This window comes from Argopecten irradians, chromosome 3, assembly GCF_041381155.1.
Source record: "Argopecten irradians isolate NY chromosome 3, Ai_NY, whole genome shotgun sequence".
NCBI classification, from domain to species: Eukaryota; Metazoa; Mollusca; class Bivalvia; order Pectinida; family Pectinidae; genus Argopecten; species Argopecten irradians.
Genome location: NC_091136.1, coordinates 60,859,148 through 60,883,253, shown reverse-complemented (window position 1 = coordinate 60,883,253; position 24,106 = coordinate 60,859,148). Strand labels below are relative to the sequence as shown.

At 31.5% G+C, this 24,106-nt stretch overlaps 1 protein-coding gene across 2 annotated transcripts in view; it reads right to left on the bottom strand.

The window, feature by feature from the left end:
* The window catches only part of LOC138319274 (cyclin-K-like), a 47,229-nt gene that overhangs the window by 5,818 nt on the left and 17,305 nt on the right, over positions 1 to 24,106 (bottom strand). For both annotated transcript variants that reach the window (XM_069262314.1, XM_069262315.1), the window contains one exon: positions 22,022 to 22,197. In XM_069262314.1, coding sequence (XP_069118415.1) covers positions 22,022 to 22,197 — 176 coding nt within the window. The remainder of the gene's footprint in view (positions 1 to 22,021; positions 22,198 to 24,106) is intronic.

The window sequence follows — 24,106 nt, the reverse complement described above, 5'->3', positions numbered from 1 at the left end:
TGCTAGCATTATTTACTTATTTGCTGAATCAACAGTACACTGACTAATGAGTGACTAATAAAACATTGACGATACATGCTGATGTTAATTTTTGTTTTTGCCTCAATGTCCCTAGAAAATGTTGTTTTGGCGCATTGTCTGATCAAATGTCCCATCGAAATTTTATTTCAAGGGGACATAGTCGTATAGTAACAAATCTCCTTCCCTATCACTGAAGGGAACTGTGTTTAATTATGTTTATTCAAAAATACTTGAATAAAATAACATAGCATAACATAACAAAACATTATTTTTATTTTACTCTATAGTGATACATGTCCATCTGAACGTATGCATTTTGATATGTTTTTACATACTGTAAATCTGTGCAATTGCAAATTTACTTGAAACCTGCAGTCCGCTAATTATGTCATGTTCATCATTAGATGTTTTGCAACACTACGGTCAATTAGACAGAATTGTAACCCTAGATCTGACCACAAAGTTGTCTAGAGCTTTATATATCTGCCATTGCAGCTAGTTAATATATGCCCGGTATTATTTCACTGCTTCTTGATAATCTCAATTCTTCAACATTTTGAGTCTGCTGTGGATGACTAGCAAATATTGGGTCCTGGTATTTTAGAATTTAATAAAATATGCAATAATTTCAATAAAAAGTTATAGAGTCCTCTAACATAAACTTAAAGAATTTTGTTAAGTTCAAGCCAGTTGTGGAGTCTTGTATACAAGTAATTTGAGTTAATATATTAGCATCATTTTTAATCTTTTTATTTTTAATTTTTATCAATATTTTAAGCTCATGTTTCCAGTTTTTAAATCAGAGATAATATTTTTCTTAATAAAATCTAGCCTTATTAGTGATTACACTTGTCTCTTAAACTTCATATATACACATGTATATTATGTACAAATGTATTGTGTATGCATGATTGTGTAAGAGGAGAGGAGAAAATGTAGCGGCCAGACCAGGATTCGAACCCGGGACCCTCAGAACACTAGCCGAGTGCTCTACCGACTGAGCTACCTGGTCTCCGATGATCGACCCAGTCCAATCCCGCTACACTCCTCCCTCCTTTCTCGAAGTCTTCGCCCTCGAAGACATACGAGAATCTTCCAAATACCACCAACGTGGGTTATTTTAGTTGGGCGCCAATTTTGTAACAGGAGAGGAGAAAATGTAGCGGCCAGACCGGGATTCAAATCCGGGACCCTCAGAACACTAGCCGAGTGCTCTACCGACTGAGCTACCTGGTCAACGATGATCGACCCAGTCCAATCCTGCTACAATTGTATCTCTATATTGATTAGCTACTGTTGTAGCAGAAAAGATATCACCTTTGACTGAAAGTCAGTCAGAAGGTGATATCTTTTCCTCTACAACAGTAGCTATATATTAATTAATTACATCAATATGCTAATTCATTGTCATGTATGTTAAACACTATACAAAATCCTACATACCGTTATGTTTTGTGATGTGATACTCCATTACCACGGTATCCATATAGACAATTTGGCAAATTAAATCTGTTACACCTACTGAATAAAATGCATTAAATTGTATGTCATAAAATTAGAAAATAATGCTAGCAGTTATTTTTTGTCAACTTCAAATTCGATTGTGTTTAAAGGAAACTGCTCCAAAATTCTACCTTTGTGTTTACATTAAAGTCTACGTTTGTGTTTACATTAAAGTCTACGTTTGTGTTTACATTAAAGTCTACGTTTGTGTTTACATTAAAGTCTACGTTTGTGTTAACATTAAAGTCTACGTTTGTGTTTACATTAAAGTCTACGTTTGTGTTTACATTAAAGTCTACGTTTGTGTTTACATTAAAGTCTACGTTTGTGTTTACATTAAAGTCTACGTTTGTGTTTACATTAAAGTCTACGTTTGTGTTTACATTAAAGTCTACGTTTGTGTTTACATTAAAGTCTACGTTTGTGTTAACATTAAAGTCTACGTTTGTGTTTACATTAAAGTCTACGTTTGTGTTTACATTAAAGTCTACGTTTGTGTTTACATTAAAGTCTACGTTTGTGTTTAACATTAAAGTCTACGTTTGTGTTTACATTAAAGTCTACGTTTGTGTTTACATTAAAGTCTACGTTTGTGTTTACATTAAAGTCTACGTTTGTGTTTACATTAAAGTCTACGTTTGTGTTAACATTAAAGTCTACGTTTGTGTTTACATCAAAGTCTACGTTTGTGTTAACATTAAAGTCTACGTTTGTGTTAACATTAAAGTCTACGTTTGTGTTTACATTAAAGTCTACGTTTGTGTTTACATTAAAGTCTACGTTTGTGTTTACATCAAAGTCTACATTTGTGTTAACATTAAAGTCTACGTTTGTGTTAACATTAACGTCTACGTTTGTGTTTACATCAAAGTCTACGTTTGTGTTTACATTAAAGTCTACGTTTGTGTTAACATTAAAGTCTACGTTTGTGTTAACATTAAAGTCTACGTTTGTGTTTACATTAAAGTCTACGTTTGTGTTTACATTAAAGTCTACGTTTGTGTTTAACATTAAAGTCTACGTTTGTGTTTACATTAAAGTCTACGTTTGTGTTTACATTAAAGTCTACGTTTGTGTTTACATTAAAGTCTACGTTTGTGTTAACATTAAAGTCTACGTTTGTGTTTAACATTAAAGTCTACGTTTGTGTTTACATTAAAGTCTACGTTTGTGTTTACATTAAAGTCTACGTTTGTGTTTACATTAAAGTCTACGTTTGTGTTTACATTAAAGTCTACGTTTGTGTTTACATTAAAGTCTACGTTTGTGTTTACATTAAAGTCTACGTTTGTGTTTACATTAAAGTCTACGTTTGTGTTTACATTAAAGTCTACGTTTGTGTTTACATTAAAGTCTACGTTTGTGTTTACATTAAAGTCTACGTTTGTGTTTACATTAAAGTCTACGTTTGTGTTTACATTAAAGTCTACGTTTGTGTTTACATTAAAGTCTACGTTTGTGTTTACATTAAAGTCTACGTTTGTGTTAACATTAAAGTCTACGTTTGTGTTTACATTAAAGTCTACGTTTGTGTTTACATTAAAGTCTACGTTTGTGTTACATTAAAGTCTACGTTTGTGTTACATTAAAGTCTACGTTTGTGTTTACATTAAAGTCTACGTTTGTGTTAACATTAAAGTCTACGTTTGTGTTTACATTAAAGTCTACGTTTGTGTTTACATTAAAGTCTACGTTTGTGTTTACATTAAAGTCTACGTTTGTGTTTACATTAAAGTCTACGTTTGTGTTTACATTAAAGTCTACGTTTGTGTTTACATTAAAGTCTACGTTTGTGTTTTACATTAAAGTCTACGTTTGTGTTTACATTAAAGTCTACGTTTGTGTTTACATTAAAGTCTACGTTTGTGTTTACATTAAAGTCTACGTTTGTGTTTACATACTCAAAGTCTACGTTTGTGTTTACATTAAAGTCTACGTTTGTGTTTACATTAAAGTCTACGTTTGTGTTTACATTAAAGTCTACGTTTGTGTTAACATTAAAGTCTACGTTTGTGTTAACATTATAGTCTACGTTTGTGTTTACATTAAAGTCTACGTTTGTGTTTACATTAAAGTCTACGTTTGTGTTTACATCAAAGTCTACGTTTGTGTTAACATTAAAGTCTACGTTTGTGTTTACATTAAAGTCTACGTTTGTGTTTACATTAAAGTCTACGTTTGTGTTTACATTAAAGTCTACGTTTGTGTTTACATTAAAGTCTACGTTTGTGTTTACATTAAAGTCTACGTTTGTGTTTACATTAAAGTCTACGTTTGTGTTTACATTAAAGTCTACGTTTGTGTTTACATTAAAGTCTACGTTTGTGTTACATTAAGTTACTTGTCTTAAGTACATTTGTGTTTACATTAAAGTCTACGTTTGTGTTTACATTAAAGTCTACGTTTGTGTTTACATTAAAGTCTACATTTGTGTTTTACATTAAAGTCTACATTTGTGTTAACATTAAAGTCTACGTTTGTGTTTACATCAAAGTCTACGTTTGTGTTTACATTAAAGTCTACATTTGTGTTTACATTAAAGTCTACGTTTGTGTTTACATTAAAGTCTACGTTTGTGTTTACATTAAAGTCTACATTTGTGTTTACATTATAGTCTACGTTTGTGTTAACATTATAGTCTACATTTGTGTTTACATTAAAGTCTACGTTTGTGTTAACATTATAGTCTACATTTGTGTTTACATTAAAGTCTACGTTTGTGTTAACATTAAAGTCTACATTTGTGTTTACATTAAAGTCTACGTTTGTGTTTACATTAAAGTCTACGTTTGTGTTTACATTAAAGTCTACGTTTGTGTTAACATTAAAGTCTACGTTTGTGTTAACATTATAGTCTACATTTGTGTTTACATTAAAGTCTACGTTTGTGTTTACATTAAAGTCTACGTTTGTGTTTACATCAAAGTCTACGTTTGTGTTAACATTAAAGTCTACGTTTGTGTTAACATTAAAGTCTACGTTTGTGTTAACATTAAAGTCTACGTTTGTGTTTACATTAAAGTCTACGTTTGTGTTACATTAAAGTCTACGTTTGTGTTTACATTAAAGTCTACGTTTGTGTTTACATTAAAGTCTACGTTTGTGTTTACATTAAAGTCTACGTTTGTGTTTACATAAGTCTACGTTTGTGTTTACATTAAAGTCTACGTTTGTGTTTACATTAAAGTCTACGTTTGTGTTTACATTAAAGTCTACGTTTGTGTTAACATTAAAGTCTACGTTTGTGTTTACATTAAAGTCTACGTTTGTGTTTACATTAAAGTCTACGTTTGTGTTTACATTAAAGTCTACGTTTGTGTTTACATTAAAGTCTACGTTTGTGTTTACATTAAAGTCTACGTTTGTGTTTACATTAAAGTCTACGTTTGTGTTTACATTAAAGTCTACGTTTGTGTTTACATTAAAGTCTACGTTTGTGTTTACATTAAAGTCTACGTTTGTGTTTACATTAAAGTCTACGTTTGTGTTTACATTAAAGTCTACGTTTGTGTTAACATTAAAGTCTACGTTTGTGTTTACATTAAAGTCTACGTTTGTGTTTACATTAAAGTCTACGTTTGTGTTTACATTAAAGTCTACGTTTGTGTTTACATTAAAGTCTACGTTTGTGTTTACATTAAAGTCTACGTTTGTGTTAACATTAAAGTCTACGTTTGTGTTAACATTAAAGTCTACGTTTGTGTTTACATTAAAGTCTACGTTTGTGTTTACATTAAAGTCTACGTTTGTGTTTACATTAAAGTCTACGTTTGTGTTAACATTATAGTCTACGTTTGTGTTAACATTAAAGTCTACGTTTGTGTTTACGTTAAAGTCTACGTTTGTGTTAACATTAAAGTCTACGTTTGTGTTTACATTAAAGTCTACGTTTGTGTTAACATTAAAGTCTACGTTTGTGTTTACATTAAAGTCTACGTTTGTGTTTACATTAAAGTCTACGTTTGTGTTAACATTAAAGTCTACGTTTGTGTTTACATTAAAGTCTACGTTTGTGTTAACATTAAAGTCTACGTTTGTGTTTACATTAAAGTCTACGTTTGTGCTTACATTAAAGTCTACGTTTGTGTATACATTAAAGTCTACGTTTGTGTTAACATTAAAGTCTACGTTTGTGTTTACATTAAAGTCTACGTTTGTGTTTACATTAAAGTCTACGTTTGTGTTAACATTAAAGTCTACGTTTGTGTTAACATTAAAGTCTACGTTTGTGTTTAACATTAAAGTCTACGTTTGTGTTACATTAAAGTCTACGTTTGTGTTTACATTAAAGTCTACGTTTGTGTTTACATTAAAGTCTACGTTTGTGTTTACATTAAAGTCTACGTTTGTGTTAACATTAAAGTCTACATTTGTGTTTACATTAAAGTCTACGTTTGTGTTTACATTAAAGTCTACGTTTGTGTTTACATTAAAGTCTACGTTTGTGTTTACATTAAAGTCTACGTTTGTGTTTACATTAAAGTCTACGTTTGTGTTTACATTAAAGTCTACGTTTGTGTTTACATTAAAGTCTACGTTTGTGTTTACATTAAAGTCTACGTTTGTGTTTACATTAAAGTCTACGTTTGTGTTTACATTAAAGTCTACGTTTGTGTTTACATTAAAGTCTACGTTTGTGTTAACATTAAAGTCTACGTTTGTGTTTACATCAAAGTCTACGTTTGTGTTAACATTAAAGTCTACGTTTGTGTTAACATTAAAGTCTACGTTTGTGTTTACATTAAAGTCTACGTTTGTGTTTACATTAAAGTCTACGTTTGTGTTACATTAAAGTCTACGTTTGTGTTTACATTAAAGTCTACGTTTGTGTTTACATTAAAGTCTACGTTTGTGTCTATTTGTGTTACATTAAAGTCTACGTTTGTGTTTACATTAAAGTCTACGTTTGTGTTTACATTAAAGTCTACGTTTGTGTTAACATTAAAGTCTACGTTTGTGTTACATTAAAGTCTACGTTTGTGTTTACATTAAAGTCTACGTTTGTGTTTACATTAAAGTCTACGTTTGTGTTTACATTAAAGTCTACGTTTGTGTTTACATTAAAGTCTACGTTTGTGTTTACATTAAAGTCTACGTTTGTGTTTACATTAAAGTCTACGTTTGTGTTTACATTAAAGTCTACGTTTGTGTTTACATTAAAGTCTACGTTTGTGTTACATTATAGTCTACGTTTGTGTTTACATTAAAGTCTACGTTTGTGTTAACATTAAAGTCTACGTTTGTGTTTACATTAAAGTCTACGTTTGTGTTTACATTAAAGTCTACGTTTGTGTTTACATTAAAGTCTACGTTTGTGTTTACATTAAAGTCTACGTTTGTGTTTACATTAAAGTCTACGTTTGTGTTTACATTAAAGTCTACGTTTGTGTTTAACATTAAAGTCTACGTTTGTGTTTACATTAAAGTCTACGTTTGTGTTTACATTAAAGTCTACGTTTGTGTTTACATTAAAGTCTACGTTTGTGTTTACATTAAAGTCTACGTTTGTGTTTACATTAAAGTCTACGTTTGTGTTTACATTAAAGTCTACGTTTGTGTTTACATTAAAGTCTACGTTTGTGTTTACATTAAAGTCTACGTTTGTGTTTAACATTAAAGTCTACGTTTGTGTTTACATTAAAGTCTACGTTTGTGTTTACATTAAAGTCTACGTTTGTGTTTACATTAAAGTCTACGTTTGTGTTTACATTAAAGTCTACGTTTGTGTTTACTTAAAGTCTACGTTTGTGTTTACATTAAAGTCTACGTTTGTGTTACATTAAGTCTACGTTTGTGTTTACATTAAAGTCTACGTTTGTGTTTACATTAAAGTCTACGTTTGTGTTTACATTAAAGTCTACGTTTGTGTTAACATTAAAGTCTACGTTTGTGTTTACATTAAAGTCTACGTTTGTGTTTACATTAAAGTCTACGTTTGTGTTTACATTATAGTCTACGTTTGTGTTTACATTAAAGTCTACGTTTGTGTTTACATTAAAGTCTACGTTTGTGTTTACGTCAAAGTCTACGTTTGTGTTTACATTAAAGTCTACATTTTGTGTTAACATTAAAGTCTACGTTTGTGTTTACATTAAAGTCTACGTTTGTGTTTACATTAAAGTCTACGTTTGTGTTTACATTAAAGTCTACGTTTGTGTTTACATTAAAGTCTACGTTTGTGTTAACATTAAAGTCTACGTTTGTGTTTACATTAAAGTCTACGTTTGTGTTTACATTAAAGTCTACGTTTGTGTTTACATTAAAGTCTACGTTTGTGTTAACATTAAAGTCTACGTTTGTGTTTACATTAAAGTCTACGTTTGTGTTTACATCAAAGTCTACGTTTGTGTTAACATTAAAGTCTACGTTTGTGTTAACATTAAAGTCTACGTTTGTGTTTACATTAAAGTCTACGTTTGTGTTTACATTAAAGTCTACGTTTGTGTTTACATTAAAGTCTACGTTTGTGTTTACATTAAAGTCTACGTTTGTGTTAACATTAAAGTCTACGTTTGTGTTTACATTAAAGTCTACGTTTGTGTTTACATTAAAGTCTACGTTTGTGTTAACATTAAAGTCTACGTTTGTGTTTACATTAAAGTCTACGTTTGTGTTTACATTAAAGTCTACGTTTGTGTTTACATTAAAGTCTACGTTTGTGTTAACATTAAAGTCTACATTTGTGTTAACATTAAAGTCTACGTTTGTGTTTACATTAAAGTCTACGTTTGTGTTAACATTAAAGTCTACATTTTGTGTTAACATTAAAGTCTACGTTTGTGTTTACATTAAAGTCTACGTTTGTGTTAACATTAAAGTCTACGTTTGTGTTTACATTAAAGTCTACGTTTGTGTTAACATTAAAGTCTACGTTTGTGTTTACATTAAAGTCTACGTTTGTGTTTACATTAAAGTCTACGTTTGTGTTACATTAAAGTCTACGTTTGTGTTTACATTAAAGTCTACGTTTGTGTTTACATTAAAGTCTACGTTTGTGTTTACATTAAAGTCTACGTTTGTGTTTACATTAAAGTCTACGTTTGTGTTAACATTAAAGTCTACGTTTGTGTTAACATTAAAGTCTACGTTTGTGTTTACATTAAAGTCTACGTTTGTGTTTACATTAAAGTCTACGTTTGTGTTTACATTAAAGTCTACGTTTGTGTTTTACATTAAAGTCTACGTTTGTGTTTACATTAAAGTCTACGTTTGTGTTTACATTAAAGTCTACGTTTGTGTTAACATTAAAGTCTACGTTTGTGTTTACATTAAAGTCTACGTTTGTGTTTACATTAAAGTCTACGTTTGTGTTTACATTAAAGTCTACGTTTGTGTTAACATTAAAGTCTACGTTTGTGTTAACATTAAAGTCTACGTTTGTGTTTACATTAAAGTCTACGTTTGTGTTTACATTAAAGTCTACGTTTGTGTTTACATTAAAGTCTACGTTTGTGTTAACATTAAAGTCTACGTTTGTGTTTACATTAAAGTCTACGTTTGTGTTTACATTAAAGTCTACGTTTGTGTTTACATTAAAGTCTACGTTTGTGTTTACATCAAAGTCTACGTTTGTGTTAACATTAAAGTCTACATTTGTGTTTACATTAAAGTCTACGTTTGTGTTTACATTAAAGTCTACGTTTGTGTTTACATTAAAGTCTACGTTTGTGTTTACATTAAAGTCTACGTTTGTGTTTACATTAAAGTCTACGTTTGTGTTAACATTAAAGTCTACGTTTGTGTTAACATTAAAGTCTACGTTTGTGTTTACATTAAAGTCTACGTTTGTGTTTACATTAAAGTCTACGTTTGTGTTAACATTAAAGTCTACGTTTGTGTTTACATCAAAGTCTACGTTTGTGTTAACATTAAAGTCTACGTTTGTGTTTACATTAAAGTCTACGTTTGTGTTTACATTAAAGTCTACGTTTGTGTTTACATTAAAGTCTACGTTTGTGTTTACATTAAAGTCTACGTTTGTGTTTACATTAAAGTCTACGTTTGTGTTTACATTAAAGTCTACGTTTGTGTTTACATTAAAGTCTACGTTTGTGTTTACATTATAGTCTACGTTTGTGTTTACATTAAAGTCTACGTTTGTGTTTACATTAAAGTCTACGTTTGTGTTAACATTAAAGTCTACGTTTGTGTTTACATTAAAGTCTACGTTTGTGTTTACATTAAAGTCTACGTTTGTGTTAACATTAAAGTCTACATTTTGTGTTAACATTAAAGTCTACGTTTGTGTTTACATTAAAGTCTACGTTTGTGTTTACATTAAAGTCTACGTTTGTGTTAACATTAAAGTCTACGTTTGTGTTAACATTAAAGTCTACGTTTGTGTTTACATTAAAGTCTACGTTTGTGTTAACATTAAAGTCTACGTTTGTGTTTACATTAAAGTCTACGTTTGTGTTTTACATTAAAGTCTACGTTTGTGTTTACATTAAAGTCTACGTTTGTGTTTACATTAAAGTCTACGTTTGTGTTACATAAGTTTTGTGTTACATTAAAAGTCTACGTTTGTGTTAACATTATAGTCTACATTTGTGTTTACATTAAAGTCTACGTTTGTGTTTACATTAAAGTCTACGTTTGTGTTTACATTAAAGTCTACGTTTGTGTTTACATTAAAGTCTACGTTTGTGTTTACATTAAAGTCTACGTTTGTGTTAACATTAAAGTCTACGTTTGTGTTTACATTAAAGTCTACGTTTGTGTTTACATTAAAGTCTACGTTTGTGTTTACATTAAAGTCTACGTTTGTGTTTACATTAAAGTCTACGTTTGTGTTAACATTAAAGTCTACGTTTGTGTTTACATTAAAGTCTACGTTTGTGTTTACATTAAAGTCTACGTTTGTGTTTACATTAAAGTCTACGTTTGTGTTTACATTAAAGTCTACGTTTGTGTTAACATTAAAGTCTACGTTTGTGTTTACATTAAAGTCTACGTTTGTGTTTACATTAAAGTCTACGTTTGTGTTAACATTAAAGTCTACGTTTGTGTTTACATTAAAGTCTACGTTTGTGTTTACATTAAAGTCTACGTTTGTGTTTACATTAAAGTCTACGTTTGTGTTTACATTAAAGTCTACGTTTGTGTTAACATTAAAGTCTAGTTTGTGTTACATTAAAGTCTACGTTTGTGTTTACATTAAAGTCTACGTTTGTGTTTACATTAAAGTCTACGTTTGTGTTTACATTAAAGTCTACGTTTGTGTTAACATTAAAGTCTATGTTTGTGTTTACATTAAAGTCTACGTTTGTGTTTACATTAAAGTCTACGTTTGTGTTTACATTAAAGTCTACGTTTGTGTTTACATTAAAGTCTACGTTTGTGTTAACATTAAAGTCTACGTTTGTGTTTACATTAAAGTCTACGTTTGTGTTTACATTAAAGTCTACGTTTGTGTTTACATTAAAGTCTACGTTTGTGTTTACATTAAAGTCTACGTTTGTGTTTACATTAAAGTCTACGTTTGTGTTTACATTAAAGTCTACGTTTGTGTTTACATTAAAGTCTACGTTTGTGTTTACATTAAAGTCTACGTTTGTGTTTACATTAAAGTCTACGTTTGTGTTTACATTAAAGTCTACGTTTGTGTTTACATTAAAGTCTACGTTTGTGTTTACATTAAAGTCTACGTTTGTGTTTACATTAAAGTCTACGTTTGTGTTTACATTAAAGTCTACGTTTGTGTTTACATTAAAGTCTACGTTTGTGTTTACATTAAAGTCTACGTTTGTGTTTACATTAAAGTCTACGTTTTGTGTTTACATTAAAGTCTACGTTTGTGTTAACATTAAAGTCTACGTTTGTGTTTACATTAAAGTCTACGTTTGTGTTTACATTAAAGTCTACGTTTGTGTTTACATTAAAGTCTACGTTTGTGTTTAACATTAAAGTCTACGTTTGTGTTTACATTAAAGTCTACGTTTGTGTTTACATTAAAGTCTACGTTTGTGTTAACATTAAAGTCTACGTTTGTGTTTACATTAAAGTCTACGTTTGTGTTTACATTAAAGTCTACGTTTGTGTTTACATTAAAGTCTACGTTTGTGTTAACATTAAAGTCTACGTTTGTGTTTACATTAAAGTCTACGTTTGTGTTTACATTAAAGTCTACGTTTGTGTTTACATCAAAGTCTACGTTTGTGTTAACATTAAAGTCTACGTTTGTGTTTACATTAAAGTCTACGTTTGTGTTAACATTAAAGTCTCTACGTTTGTGTTAACATTATAGTCTACACGTTTGTGTTTACATTAAAGTCTACGTTTGTGTTTACATTAAAGTCTACGTTTGTGTTAACATTAAAGTCTACGTTTGTGTTTACATTAAAGTCTACGTTTGTGTTTACATTAAAGTCTACGTTTGTGTTTACATTAAAGTCTACATTTGTGTTTACATTATAGTCTACGTTTGTGTTAACATTAAAGTCTACGTTTGTGTTTACATTAAAGTCTACGTTTGTGTTTACATTAAAGTCTACGTTTGTGTTAACATTAAAGTCTACGTTTGTGTTAACATTAAAGTCTACGTTTGTGTTTACATTAAAGTCTACGTTTGTGTTTACATTAAAGTCTACGTTTGTGTTAACATTAAAGTCTACGTTTTGTGTTTACATTAAAGTCTACGTTTGTGTTACATTAAAGTCTACGTTTGTGTTACATTAAAGTCTACGTTTGTGTTTACATTAAAGTCTACGTTTGTGTTTACATTAAAGTCTACGTTTGTGTTTACATTAAAGTCTACGTTTGTGTTTAACATTAAAGTCTACGTTTGTGTTTACATTAAAGTCTACGTTTGTGTTAACATTAAAGTCTACGTTTGTGTTTACATTAAAGTCTACGTTTGTGTTTACATTAAAGTCTACGTTTGTGTTTACATTAAAGTCTACGTTTGTGTTAACATTAAAGTCTACGTTTGTGTTTACATTAAAGTCTACGTTTGTGTTTACATTAAAGTCTACGTTTGTGTTTACATTAAAGTCTACGTTTGTGTTTACATTAAAGTCTACGTTTGTGTTAACATTAAAGTCTACGTTTGTGTTTACATTAAAGTCTACGTTTGTGTTTACATTAAAGTCTACGTTTGTGTTTACATTAAAGTCTACGTTTGTGTTTACATTAAAGTCTACGTTTGTGTTTACATTAAAGTCTACGTTTGTGTTTACATTAAAGTCTACGTTTGTGTTTACATTAAAGTCTACGTTTGTGTTAACATTAAAGTCTACGTTTGTGTTTACATTAAAGTCTACGTTTGTGTTTACATTAAAGTCTACGTTTGTGTTAACATTAAAGTCTACGTTTGTGTTTACATTAAAGTCTACGTTTGTGTTTACATCAAAGTCTACGTTTGTGTTTACATTAAAGTCTACATTTTGTGTTAACATTAAAGTCTACGTTTGTGTGTTACATTAAAGTCTACGTTTGTGTTAACATTAAAGTCTACGTTTGTGTTTACATTAAAGTCTACGTTTGTGTTAACATTAAAGTCTACGTTTGTGTTTACATCAAAGTCTACGTTTGTGTTTAACATTAAAGTCTACGTTTGTGTTTACATTAAAGTCTACGTTTGTGTTTACATTAAAGTCTACGTTTGTGTTTACATTAAAGTCTACGTTTGTGTTTACATTAAAGTCTACGTTTGTGTTACATTAAAGTCTACGTTTGTGTTTACATTAAAGTCTACGTTTGTGTTTACATTAAAGTCTACGTTTGTGTTTACATTAAAGTCTACGTTTGTGTTTAACATTAAAGTCTACGTTTGTGTTTACATTAAAGTCTACGTTTGTGTTTACATTAAAGTCTACGTTTGTGTTTACATTAAAGTCTACTTTGTGTTACATTAAAGTCTACGTTTGTGTTTACATTAAAGTCTACGTTTGTGTTTTACATTAAAGTCTACGTTTGTGTTTACATTAAAGTCTACGTTTGTGTTAACATTAAAGTCTACGTTTGTGTTAACATTAAAGTCTACGTTTGTGTTTACATTAAAGTCTACGTTTGTGTTTACATTAAAGTCTACGTTTGTGTTTACATTAAAGTCTACGTTTGTGTTTACATTAAAGTCTACGTTTGTGTTAACATTAAAGTCTACGTTTGTGTTTACATTAAAGTCTACGTTTGTGTTTACATTAAAGTCTACGTTTGTGTTTACATTAAAGTCTACGTTTGTGTTTACATTAAAGTCTACGTTTGTGTTTACATTAAAGTCTACGTTTGTGTTTACATTAAAGTCTACGTTTGTGTTTACATTAAAGTCTACGTTTGTGTTTACATTATAGTCTACGTTTGTGTTAACATTAAAGTCTACGTTTGTGTTTACATTAAAGTCTACGTTTGTGTTAACATTAAAGTCTACGTTTGTGTTTACATTAAAGTCTACGTTTGTGTTAACATTAAAGTCTACGTTTGTGTTTACATTAAAGTCTACGTTTGTGTTTACATTAAAGTCTACGTTTGTGTTAACATTAAAGTCTACGTTTGTGTTTACATTAAAGTCTACGTTTGTGTTTACATTAAAGTCTACGTTTGTGTTTACATTAAAGTCTACGTTTGTGTTAACATTAAAGTCTACGTTTGTGTTTACATTAAAGTCTACGTTTGTGTTAACATTAAAGTCTACGTTTGTGTTTACATTAAAGTCTACGTTTGTGTTTACATTAAAGTCTACGTTTGTGTTTACATTAAAGTCTACGTTTGTGTTTACATTAAAGTCTACGTTTGTGTTTACATTAAAGTCTACGTTTGTGTTTACATTAAAGTCTACGTTTGTGTTTACATTAAAGTCTACGTTTGTGTTAACATTAAAGTCTACGTTTGTGTTAACATTATAGTCTACGTTTGTGTTTACATTAAAGTCTACGTTTGTGTTAACATTAAAGTCTACGTTTGTGTTTACATTAAAGTCTACGTTTGTGTTTACATTAAAGTCTACGTTTGTGTTTACATTAAAGTCTACGTTTGTGTTTACATTAAAGTCTACGTTTGTGTTAACATTAAAGTCTACGTTTGTGTTTACGTCAAAGTCTACGTTTGTGTTAACATTAAAGTCTACGTTTTGTGTTAACATTAAAGTCTACGTTTGTGTTTACATTAAAGTCTACGTTTGTGTTTACATTATAGTCTACGTTTGTGTTTACATTAAAGTCTACGTTTGTGTTTACATTAAAGTCTACGTTTGTGTTTACATTAAAGTCTACGTTTGTGTTTACATTAAAGTCTACGTTTGTGTTAACATTAAAGTCTACGTTTGTGTTTACATTAAAGTCTACGTTTGTGTTAACATTATAGTCTACGTTTGTGTTTACATTAAAGTCTACGTTTGTGTTTACATTAAAGTCTACGTTTGTGTTAACATTAAAGTCTACGTTTGTGTTTACATTAAAGTCTACGTTTGTGTTTACATTAAAGTCTACGTTTGTGTTAACATTAAAGTCTACGTTTGTGTTTACATTAAAGTCTACGTTTGTGTTAACATTAAAGTCTACATTTTGTGTTAACATTAAAGTCTACGTTTGTGTTTACATTAAAGTCTACGTTTGTGTTTACATTAAAGTCTACGTTTGTGTTTACATTAAAGTCTACGTTTGTGTTTACATTAAAGTCTACGTTTGTGTTAACATTAAAGTCTACGTTTGTGTTTACATTAAAGTCTACGTTTGTGTTTACATTAAAGTCTACGTTTGTGTTTACATCAAAGTCTACGTTTGTGTTTACATTAAAGTCTACGTTTGTGTTTACATTAAAGTCTACGTTTGTGTTTACATTAAAGTCTACGTTTGTGTTTACATTAAAGTCTACGTTTGTGTTTACATTAAAGTCTACGTTTGTGTTTACATTAAAGTCTACGTTTGTGTTTACATTAAAGTCTACGTTTGTGTTTACATTAAAGTCTACGTTTGTGTTTACATTAAAGTCTACGTTTGTGTTTACATTAAAGTCTACGTTTGTGTTTACATTAAAGTCTACGTTTGTGTTTACATTAAAGTCTACGTTTGTGTTAACATTAAAGTCTACATTTTGTGTTAACATTAAAGTCTACGTTTGTGTTTACATCAAAGTCTACGTTTGTGTTTACATTAAAGTCTACGTTTGTGTTACATTAAAGTCTACGTTTGTGTTTACATTAAAGTCTACGTTTGTGTTTACATTATAGTCTACGTTTGTGTTTACATTAAAAGTCTACGTTTGTGTTAACATTAAAGTCTACGTTTGTGTTAACATTAAAGTCTACGTTTGTGTTTACATTAAAGTCTACGTTTGTGTTTACATTAAAGTCTACGTTTGTGTTTACATTAAAGTCTACGTTTGTGTTTACATTAAAGTCTACGTTTGTGTTAACATTAAAGTCTACGTTTGTGTTTACATTAAAGTCTACGTTTGTGTTTACATTAAAGTCTACGTTTGTGTTTACATTAAAGTCTACGTTTGTGTTTACATTAAAGTCTACGTTTGTGTTTACATTAAAGTCTACGTTTGTGTTTACATTAAAGTCTACGTTTGTGTTTACATTAAAGTCTACGTTTGTGTTTACATTAAAGTCTACGTTTGTGTTTACATTAAAGTCTACGTTTGTGTTTACATTAAAGTCTACGTTTGTGTTTACATTAAAGTCTACGTTTGTGTTAACATTAAAGTCTACGTTTGTGTTTAACATTAAAGTCTACGTTTGTGTTTACATTAAAGTCTACGTTTGTGTTTACATTAAAGTCTACGTTTGTGTTAACATTAAAGTCTACGTTTGTGTTTACATTAAAGTCTACGTTTGTGTTTACATTAAAGTCTACGTTTGTGTTTACATTAAAGTCTACATTTTGTGTTAACATTATAGTCTACGTTTGTGTTTACATTAAAGTCTACGTTTGTGTTTACGTTAAAGTCTACGTTTGTGTTAACATTAAAGTCTACGTTTGTGTTTACATTAAAGTCTACGTTTGTGTTTACATTAAAGTCTACGTTTGTGTTAACATTAAAGTCTACGTTTGTGTTTACATTAAAGTCTACGTTTGTGTTTACATTAAAGTCTACGTTTGTGTTTACATTAAAGTCTACGTTTGTGTTTACATTAAAGTCTACGTTTGTGTTAACATTAAAGTCTACGTTTGTGTTTACATTAAAGTCTACGTTTGTGTTTACATTAAAGTCTACGTTTGTGTTAACATTAAAGTCTACGTTTGTGTTTACATTAAAGTCTACGTTTGTGTTTACATTAAAGTCTACGTTTGTGTTTACATTAAAGTCTACGTTTGTGTTAACATTATAGTCTACGTTTGTGTTTACATTAAAGTCTACGTTTGTGTTAACATTAAAGTCTACGTTTGTGTTTACATTAAAGTCTACGTTTGTGTTTACATTAAAGTCTACGTTTGTGTTAACATTAAAGTCTACGTTTGTGTTAACATTAAAGTCTACGTTTGTGTTTACATTAAAGTCTACATTTGTGTTTACATTAAAGTCTACGTTTGTGTTAACATTAAAGTCTACGTTTGTGTTTACATTAAAGTCTACGTTTGTGTTTACATTAAAGTCTACGTTTGTGTTAACATTATAGTCTACGTTTGTGTTAACATTAAAGTCTACGTTTGTGTTTACATTAAAGTCTACGTTTGTGTTAACATTAAAGTCTACGTTTGTGTTTACATTAAAGTCTACGTTTGTGTTTACATTAAAGTCTACATTTGTGTTAACATTAAAGTCTACGTTTGTGTTTACATTAAAGTCTACGTTTGTGTTTACATTAAAGTCTACGTTTGTGTTTACATTAAAGTCTACGTTTGTGTTTACATTAAAGTCTACGTTTGTGTTTACATTAAAGTCTACATTTGTGTTTAACATTAAAGTCTACATTTGTGTTTACATTAAAGTCTACGTTTGTGTTTACATTAAAGTCTACGTTTGTGTTTACATTAAAGTCTACGTTTTGTGTTTACATTAAAGTCTACGTTTGTGTTTACATTAAAGTCTACGTTTGTGTTTACATTAAAGTCTACGTTTGTGTTAACATTATAAGTCTACGTTTGTGTTTACATTAAAGTCTACGTTTGTGTTTACATTAAAGTCTACGTTTGTGTTTACATTAAAGTCTACGTTTGTGTTTAACATTAAAGTCTACGTTTGTGTTTACATTAAAGTCTACGTTTGTGTTTACATTAAAGTCTACGTTTGTGTTTACATTAAAGTCTACGTTTGTGTTTAACATTAAAGTCTACGTTTGTGTTAACATTAAAGTCTACATTTCATAGATATTCTATGTAAACACAAGCAAAGACTTTGACGTAAACCCAAACGTAGATTTGTCCATGTTGTTCAATGGTGAAACATTTGTGTAAGGTACATAATCTTTATTGTCCAGCCAGATAACATATTGTGTACGATACATTGTCTTTATTGTCCAGCCGGAATAAAGATTATGTAGGGCACACTGTCTGTATTGTCCAGTCAAGTAAAATATTATGTAAGGTACAATGTCTGTATTGTCAAGCCAGATAACAGATTGTGTAAGGTACATTGTCTGTGTTGTCCAGCCAGATAATATCAAAAGTGTAAGGTACAATCTCTGTATTGTCCAGCCAAGCTAAAGATTGCGTAAAGTACATTGTCTTTATTGTCCAGCCAGATAAAATATTGTGTAAATACATTGTCTGTATTGTCCAGCCAGATAACAGATTGCGTAAGGTACAGTGTCTGTATTGTCCAGCCAGATAAAAGATTGCGTAAGGTACATTGTCTGTGTTGTCCAGCCAGATAACAGATTGCGTAAGGTACATTGTCTGTGTTGTTCAGCCAGATAAAAGATTGCGTAAGGTACAATGTCTGTATTGTCCAGCCAGATAAAAGATTGTGTAAGGTACATTGTCTGTATTGTCCAGGCAGATGAAAGATTGTGTAAAGTACATTGTCTGTATTGTCCAGCCAGATAACAGATTGTGTAAGGTACATTGTCTGTATTGTCCAGCCAGATAATATCAAAAGCGTAAGGTACAATGTCTGTTGTATTCGTACAGCCAGATATAATGATTGTGTAAGGTACATTGTCTGTATTTGTCCAGCCAGTCAAAAAGACTGCGAGTCTAAGGCTCACAATGTATGTGTTGGGTGCAGAATTGCGTATAGGACAAAAACTTGAATAGTTGGTTGGAGTTGTGTTCAGACATTACGGCGAGACATATATTTCAAGACAGTGTTCAGACCCGTGGCAATATCAGTTGTTACTTCTTATTGTTACTGTAATAAGCTTTTCATCCCCAGAGTAACCGTCGAACCTGGTTTAACCATGGACCAGTACTGACATGTAAACCGTGAGTGTGATGTCACACAAGGATTGGTTTCAGAAACGCTTGACATTTACGACCAATCTGATATAGTCCAACTTCACTGCTATTTGATAGTGTCCTAATTTGCTAGGAAAACTGGTTTCAGATATTACGCATGCGCAATTCTAGGTTCTTATCGAACGGGTTATTTTCTTTAAACTTCGGAAACTTAGATTTCTTTATTACTTGATCACAGTGAAAAGCTTTGATTTACAATGTTCAACAATTTGGCCAGGATAAAATATACGACGTTTGTGTAAAGCTACATAATAAAGGAGATTAATTGTTTGCAGATTATCATTATCAGACTTTTATTTTGAATAGACAACAGCCAAACTATAATACGTAGTTTGTCAAAAAATACATATTTTGTCACAATGTCTGTATTTGTTTGGTAAGTTACAAACGTGTCTGTTGTGTAGGAACATTTTGTGTTTGTCTTTATTGACTGTCAAAAGTATGGGCGACTGACTAATTTTTTTGATATGTGGTGAACCGGCGTCTAAGCCTTTGAGTTTGTAGCTTTGGATTATCCGAGGGTTACACCGTGTTACTTTCTGCAAAATTAAATTGGGTAAGTCATTTATTCAGCTGTATACGTTTTAAAAGATTAAGAATGTCTCCCTATTCTTCCGTTCTTAAAGCTAAGTGATAAAAAAATCTGTGTGAATTTCCAGTCAACAAACAATACATTGATGTTTCGTTTGACTTGACAAGACAAAGTATTTATTGCATGAAAAAACTGTCAAGTGTTACATTTTTTTATTCCCGTTTGTATAGTCTACAGTTCTCGCGTGGTTTTCATTAATAGTTAGTTCGAAAAGTACAGTGACAGTCGCGAATGTGATCAATTAGTTCTCACTTATCATGAATAAATCCTAAACACTATTGTTTTACTTTAGTGTTGTGTAAATAATTTCAAAATTCAATTACAATTTTCAAACTGAATGTTTACATGTTGCTGATGTGCTTCTGGTATACATCACAAACGCAACAATAAAATCTCCATCGTTCAAACGTGAAACACAATGTGTCCTCTCCGACTACGAAGGCTATGTACTAGTGTGGAGAAAAACGTGTACAACCGTTATCATCGAGTGTTCAACTAAATGTCAGACGGACTGTCTGTCATATTCCTACAACAAGGACACAAAAGAGTGTAAGACGTATAGTACCAAAGCTCTGTGTGATGGAACTTGTGTGAACCTGTCCTCAGTTTCATACAGATGTATACAAAGAAGAGGACGTACGCTGACTCCAACTTGTATCTGTCACATAAGTTGTATTCTACAGTTAGTAGTATCTGTCAACAGAACTGTCCCTTATTTGTTTCTACAGTTCACATTTGTAGTAGGTACATGTATCTGTCACCTTGAACTGTTTTATATCATTTCTACAGTTCAGTTCTCACTTGTAGTAAGTACAAGTATCTGTCACCTGGACTGTTTGTTTCATTCTACAGTTTACACGTGTAGTCAGTACATGTATCTGTCACCTGGTGAACTGTTTGTTTCATTCTACAGTTTACACTTTGTAAGTAATTACTTGAATGTATCTGTTTCTCACACGAACTGTATCTTTTTCTATTTTTTTGTCAACTTCAAATTCGAAAAGGAAACTGCTCCAAAATATAAAGTAATGTTCTTGTTCTTGTAATAAAATAAAACATCTATATCACATACGTTAGCAGAAATACACAGAGACACGTAAGTTCACTTCATGTGTAATTTATTTACTGTAGACAGGTATAAGCAAAACGAAATGAACAATTACGATTTTTGCTGTTTCTGTGTCCAAATACGAATGGAATTTTGTTGTAGGCCTTGATTATTGCCACACGGGTCGTGTTGGGGAAGTACCCGGGTACCCGTCAAAATACACGTAGGAAACATGTGTAGGCTTCCCGGCTGGGCATCCGTCAAAATAGAAAACATACTGATACTGAGTGTTAGATGTCTGTGTTAACGTAAAATTCAGTAACAGGAAGTACAAAATAGCACTCTTTTGTTCTATTTTACTCACAAAGGATGACACTTCATCTGCTAACGACATGTTCACAAGCAACATTGTTGCAATTCTTATTTCCCATGATCGGAGAAGTGATCATGAATGGCGCACATGTTTACTTTCACTATCGGTATGCTGTATATGATAACACCAGAGGCTATCCGAAGGAAGACTACGTCACTCTTTTGTACTTCCTGTTGCGCATGTGCGGTAAACAGCATTCTGGGCTCTGTCAGCTTGTTACATTACGATTGTATGATGTTACCGATTGATATTAAATTGATATACCAATGCCATTTGCAGTATTGGAGAATAAATCTCTCTCACATTTCATTATGATTACATTGAAATTTGCTCCATCTGCAGATCACCCCAAACAACATCGGTAAATTGTACCACTAAGCTAACTCACGAAGTTGATGCGTTCACATAGGAATACGTTCACATACTGTAGGAATACATGTCGAGTATCTAGGTACGGATCGGATACTTAATTCGGGTACACAGAGGACAAAATTTAGTACCCATACCAACCCTACTTATACATACTTAAATCCTGTCAATTCCTTTATTTAGTGTTACTAAACTAGAAGTTCATCCTATATGCAAATGATTGGCGAGAATTTAGGTCATCAATCGCTATCATTCATGCAAATTATTCTCACTATTTTCCATTAATAGACAATGATATTATAGATTTGGACACATTTTTGAAACTATAACACTTAAGGAAATACTACAGATTTTTTTCATGCAATCATAATTACACCATGACAGCATATTTGCTTTAGAAAGCAGATTTTTTGGACCTGAGGTGTAGTACTTTTTCACGCTAGGTGGTGTCGTAGTCGAAAAGGCATTTCCGGTCTCACATGCAATGACAATACGCTGTAAGGCTATATAGCCTTAAGCGTAAAAATGAGACTCGCATACTTTCTCTCTGATGAAAACTTAACATGAATTGTTTTATGATCTTAACTGAATCAACAGCATGGACATTAAGACAAAACGTTCAAATACTTTCTATCAGTTGTGTAGATTATAACCTATTACATTTATATGTAATGTTACTTAAGGGAGAAATAATCTTACATCTTGACAATTGTGAAAGATTTTGAATGGCTAGTACATGACATGCCACATGCTGAAGACTTTTGATTTAAACTGACCTTCCATGAGTTCTACAGTGATGTCCTCCACCAGAAACTCCCACCATTTTGTCTTTGATCCTGGTACCTTGCCATGCCAATCCTGTATATCAAACTTAGTGAGTCGTGTCCCCAGGTACATCAGGGATACACTGATCACCTCTGGCTCCCACTGTAGACACTGAGTCGTACAAAGGCTGGAAACATCAAATAAACATCAGTTACATAGGCTGGAAACATCAAATAAACATCAGTGACATATGCTGGAAACAATAAACATCAGTGACATAGGCTGGAAACATCAAATAAACATCAGTGACATAGGCTGGAAACATCAAATAAACATCAGTGACATAGGCTGGAAACATCAAATAAACATCAGTGATATAGGCTGGAAACATCAAATAAACATCAGTGACATAGGCTGGAAACATCAAATAAACATCAGTGACATAGGCTGGAAACAATAAACATCAGTGACAAAGGCTGGCAACATCAGATAAACATCAGTAACATAGGCTGGAAACATCAAATAAACATCAGTGACATAGGCTGGAAACAATAAACATCAGTAACATAGGCTGGAAACATCAAATAAACATCAGTAACATAGGCTGGAAACATCAAATAAACATCAGTGACATAGGCTGGAAACATCAAATAATCATCAGTAACATAGGCTGGAAACATCAAATAAACATCAGCAACATAGGCTGGAAACATCAAATAAACATCAGTGACATAGGCTGGAAACAATAAACATCAGTGACAAAGGCTGGAAACATCAAATAAACATCAGTGACATAGCCTAGGCTGGAAACAATAAACATCAGTGACAAAGGCTGGAAACATCAAATAAACATCAGTGACATAGGCTGGAAACATCAAATAAACATCAGTGACATAGGCTGGAAACATCAAATAAACATCAGTGACATAGGCTGGAAACATCAAATAAACATCAGTGACATAGGCTGGAAAAATCAAATAAACATCAGTAACATAGGCTGGAAACATCAAATAAACATCAGTAACATAGGCTGGAAACATCAAATAAACTTCTGTGACATAGGCTGGAAACATCAAATAAACATCAGTGACATAGGCTGGAAACATCAAAGAAACATCAGTGACATAGGCTGAAAACATCAAATAAACATCAGTAACATAGGCTGGAAACATCAAATAAACATCATTGACATAGACTGGAAACATCAAATAAACATCAGTGACGTAGGCTGGAAACATCAAATAAACATCAGTGACATAGGCTGGAAAAATCAAATAAACATCAGTGACATAGGCTGGAAACATCAAAGAAACATCAGTGACATAGGCTGAAAACATCAAATAAACATCAGTAACATAGGCTGGAAACATCAAATAAACATCATTGACATAGACTGGAAACATCAAATAAACATCAGTGACGTAGGCTGGAAACATCAAATAAACATCAGTGACATAGGCTGGAAACATCAACAAGAGATCCCAGAGGGATCTTGGCGCCCACCAAAAATTGATCTATGTCTGACAAATGAAAGAGGGATCTTTTCTCTGCTTTTCAAACTTACACTTCTTTTTTCTGCTTTTCAAACTTTAAACTATCAAAATCCAAGATGGTGGTCGCAAAATGCAATAGGCAGAACTGGGGTCCTAGAGGAACCTACATATGATATTTGAGAACAATCCCTTCAATACTTTCTGAGAAATAGCGGTAACAAACTTTAACTATCAAAATCCAAGATGGCTACCTGGCGGCCATCTTGTTGACTGATCAGTCCCAAAATGCAATATGCACAACTGGGGTCCTAGGGAAACCTACATATGAAATTTGAGAAAGATCCCTTCAGTGCTTTCTGAGAAATAGCGGTAACAAACTTTAACTATCAAAATCCAAGATGGCTACCTGGCGGCCATCTTGTTGACTGATCAGTCCAAAAATGCAATATGCACTTCTAGGGTCCTAGGGGAACCTATATATGAAATTTGAGAACAATCCCTTCAATACTTTCTGAGAAATAGCCGTAACAAACTTTAACTATCAAAATCCAAGATGGCTGCTGGTCGGCCATCTTGTTGACCGATCAGTCCCAAAATGTAATA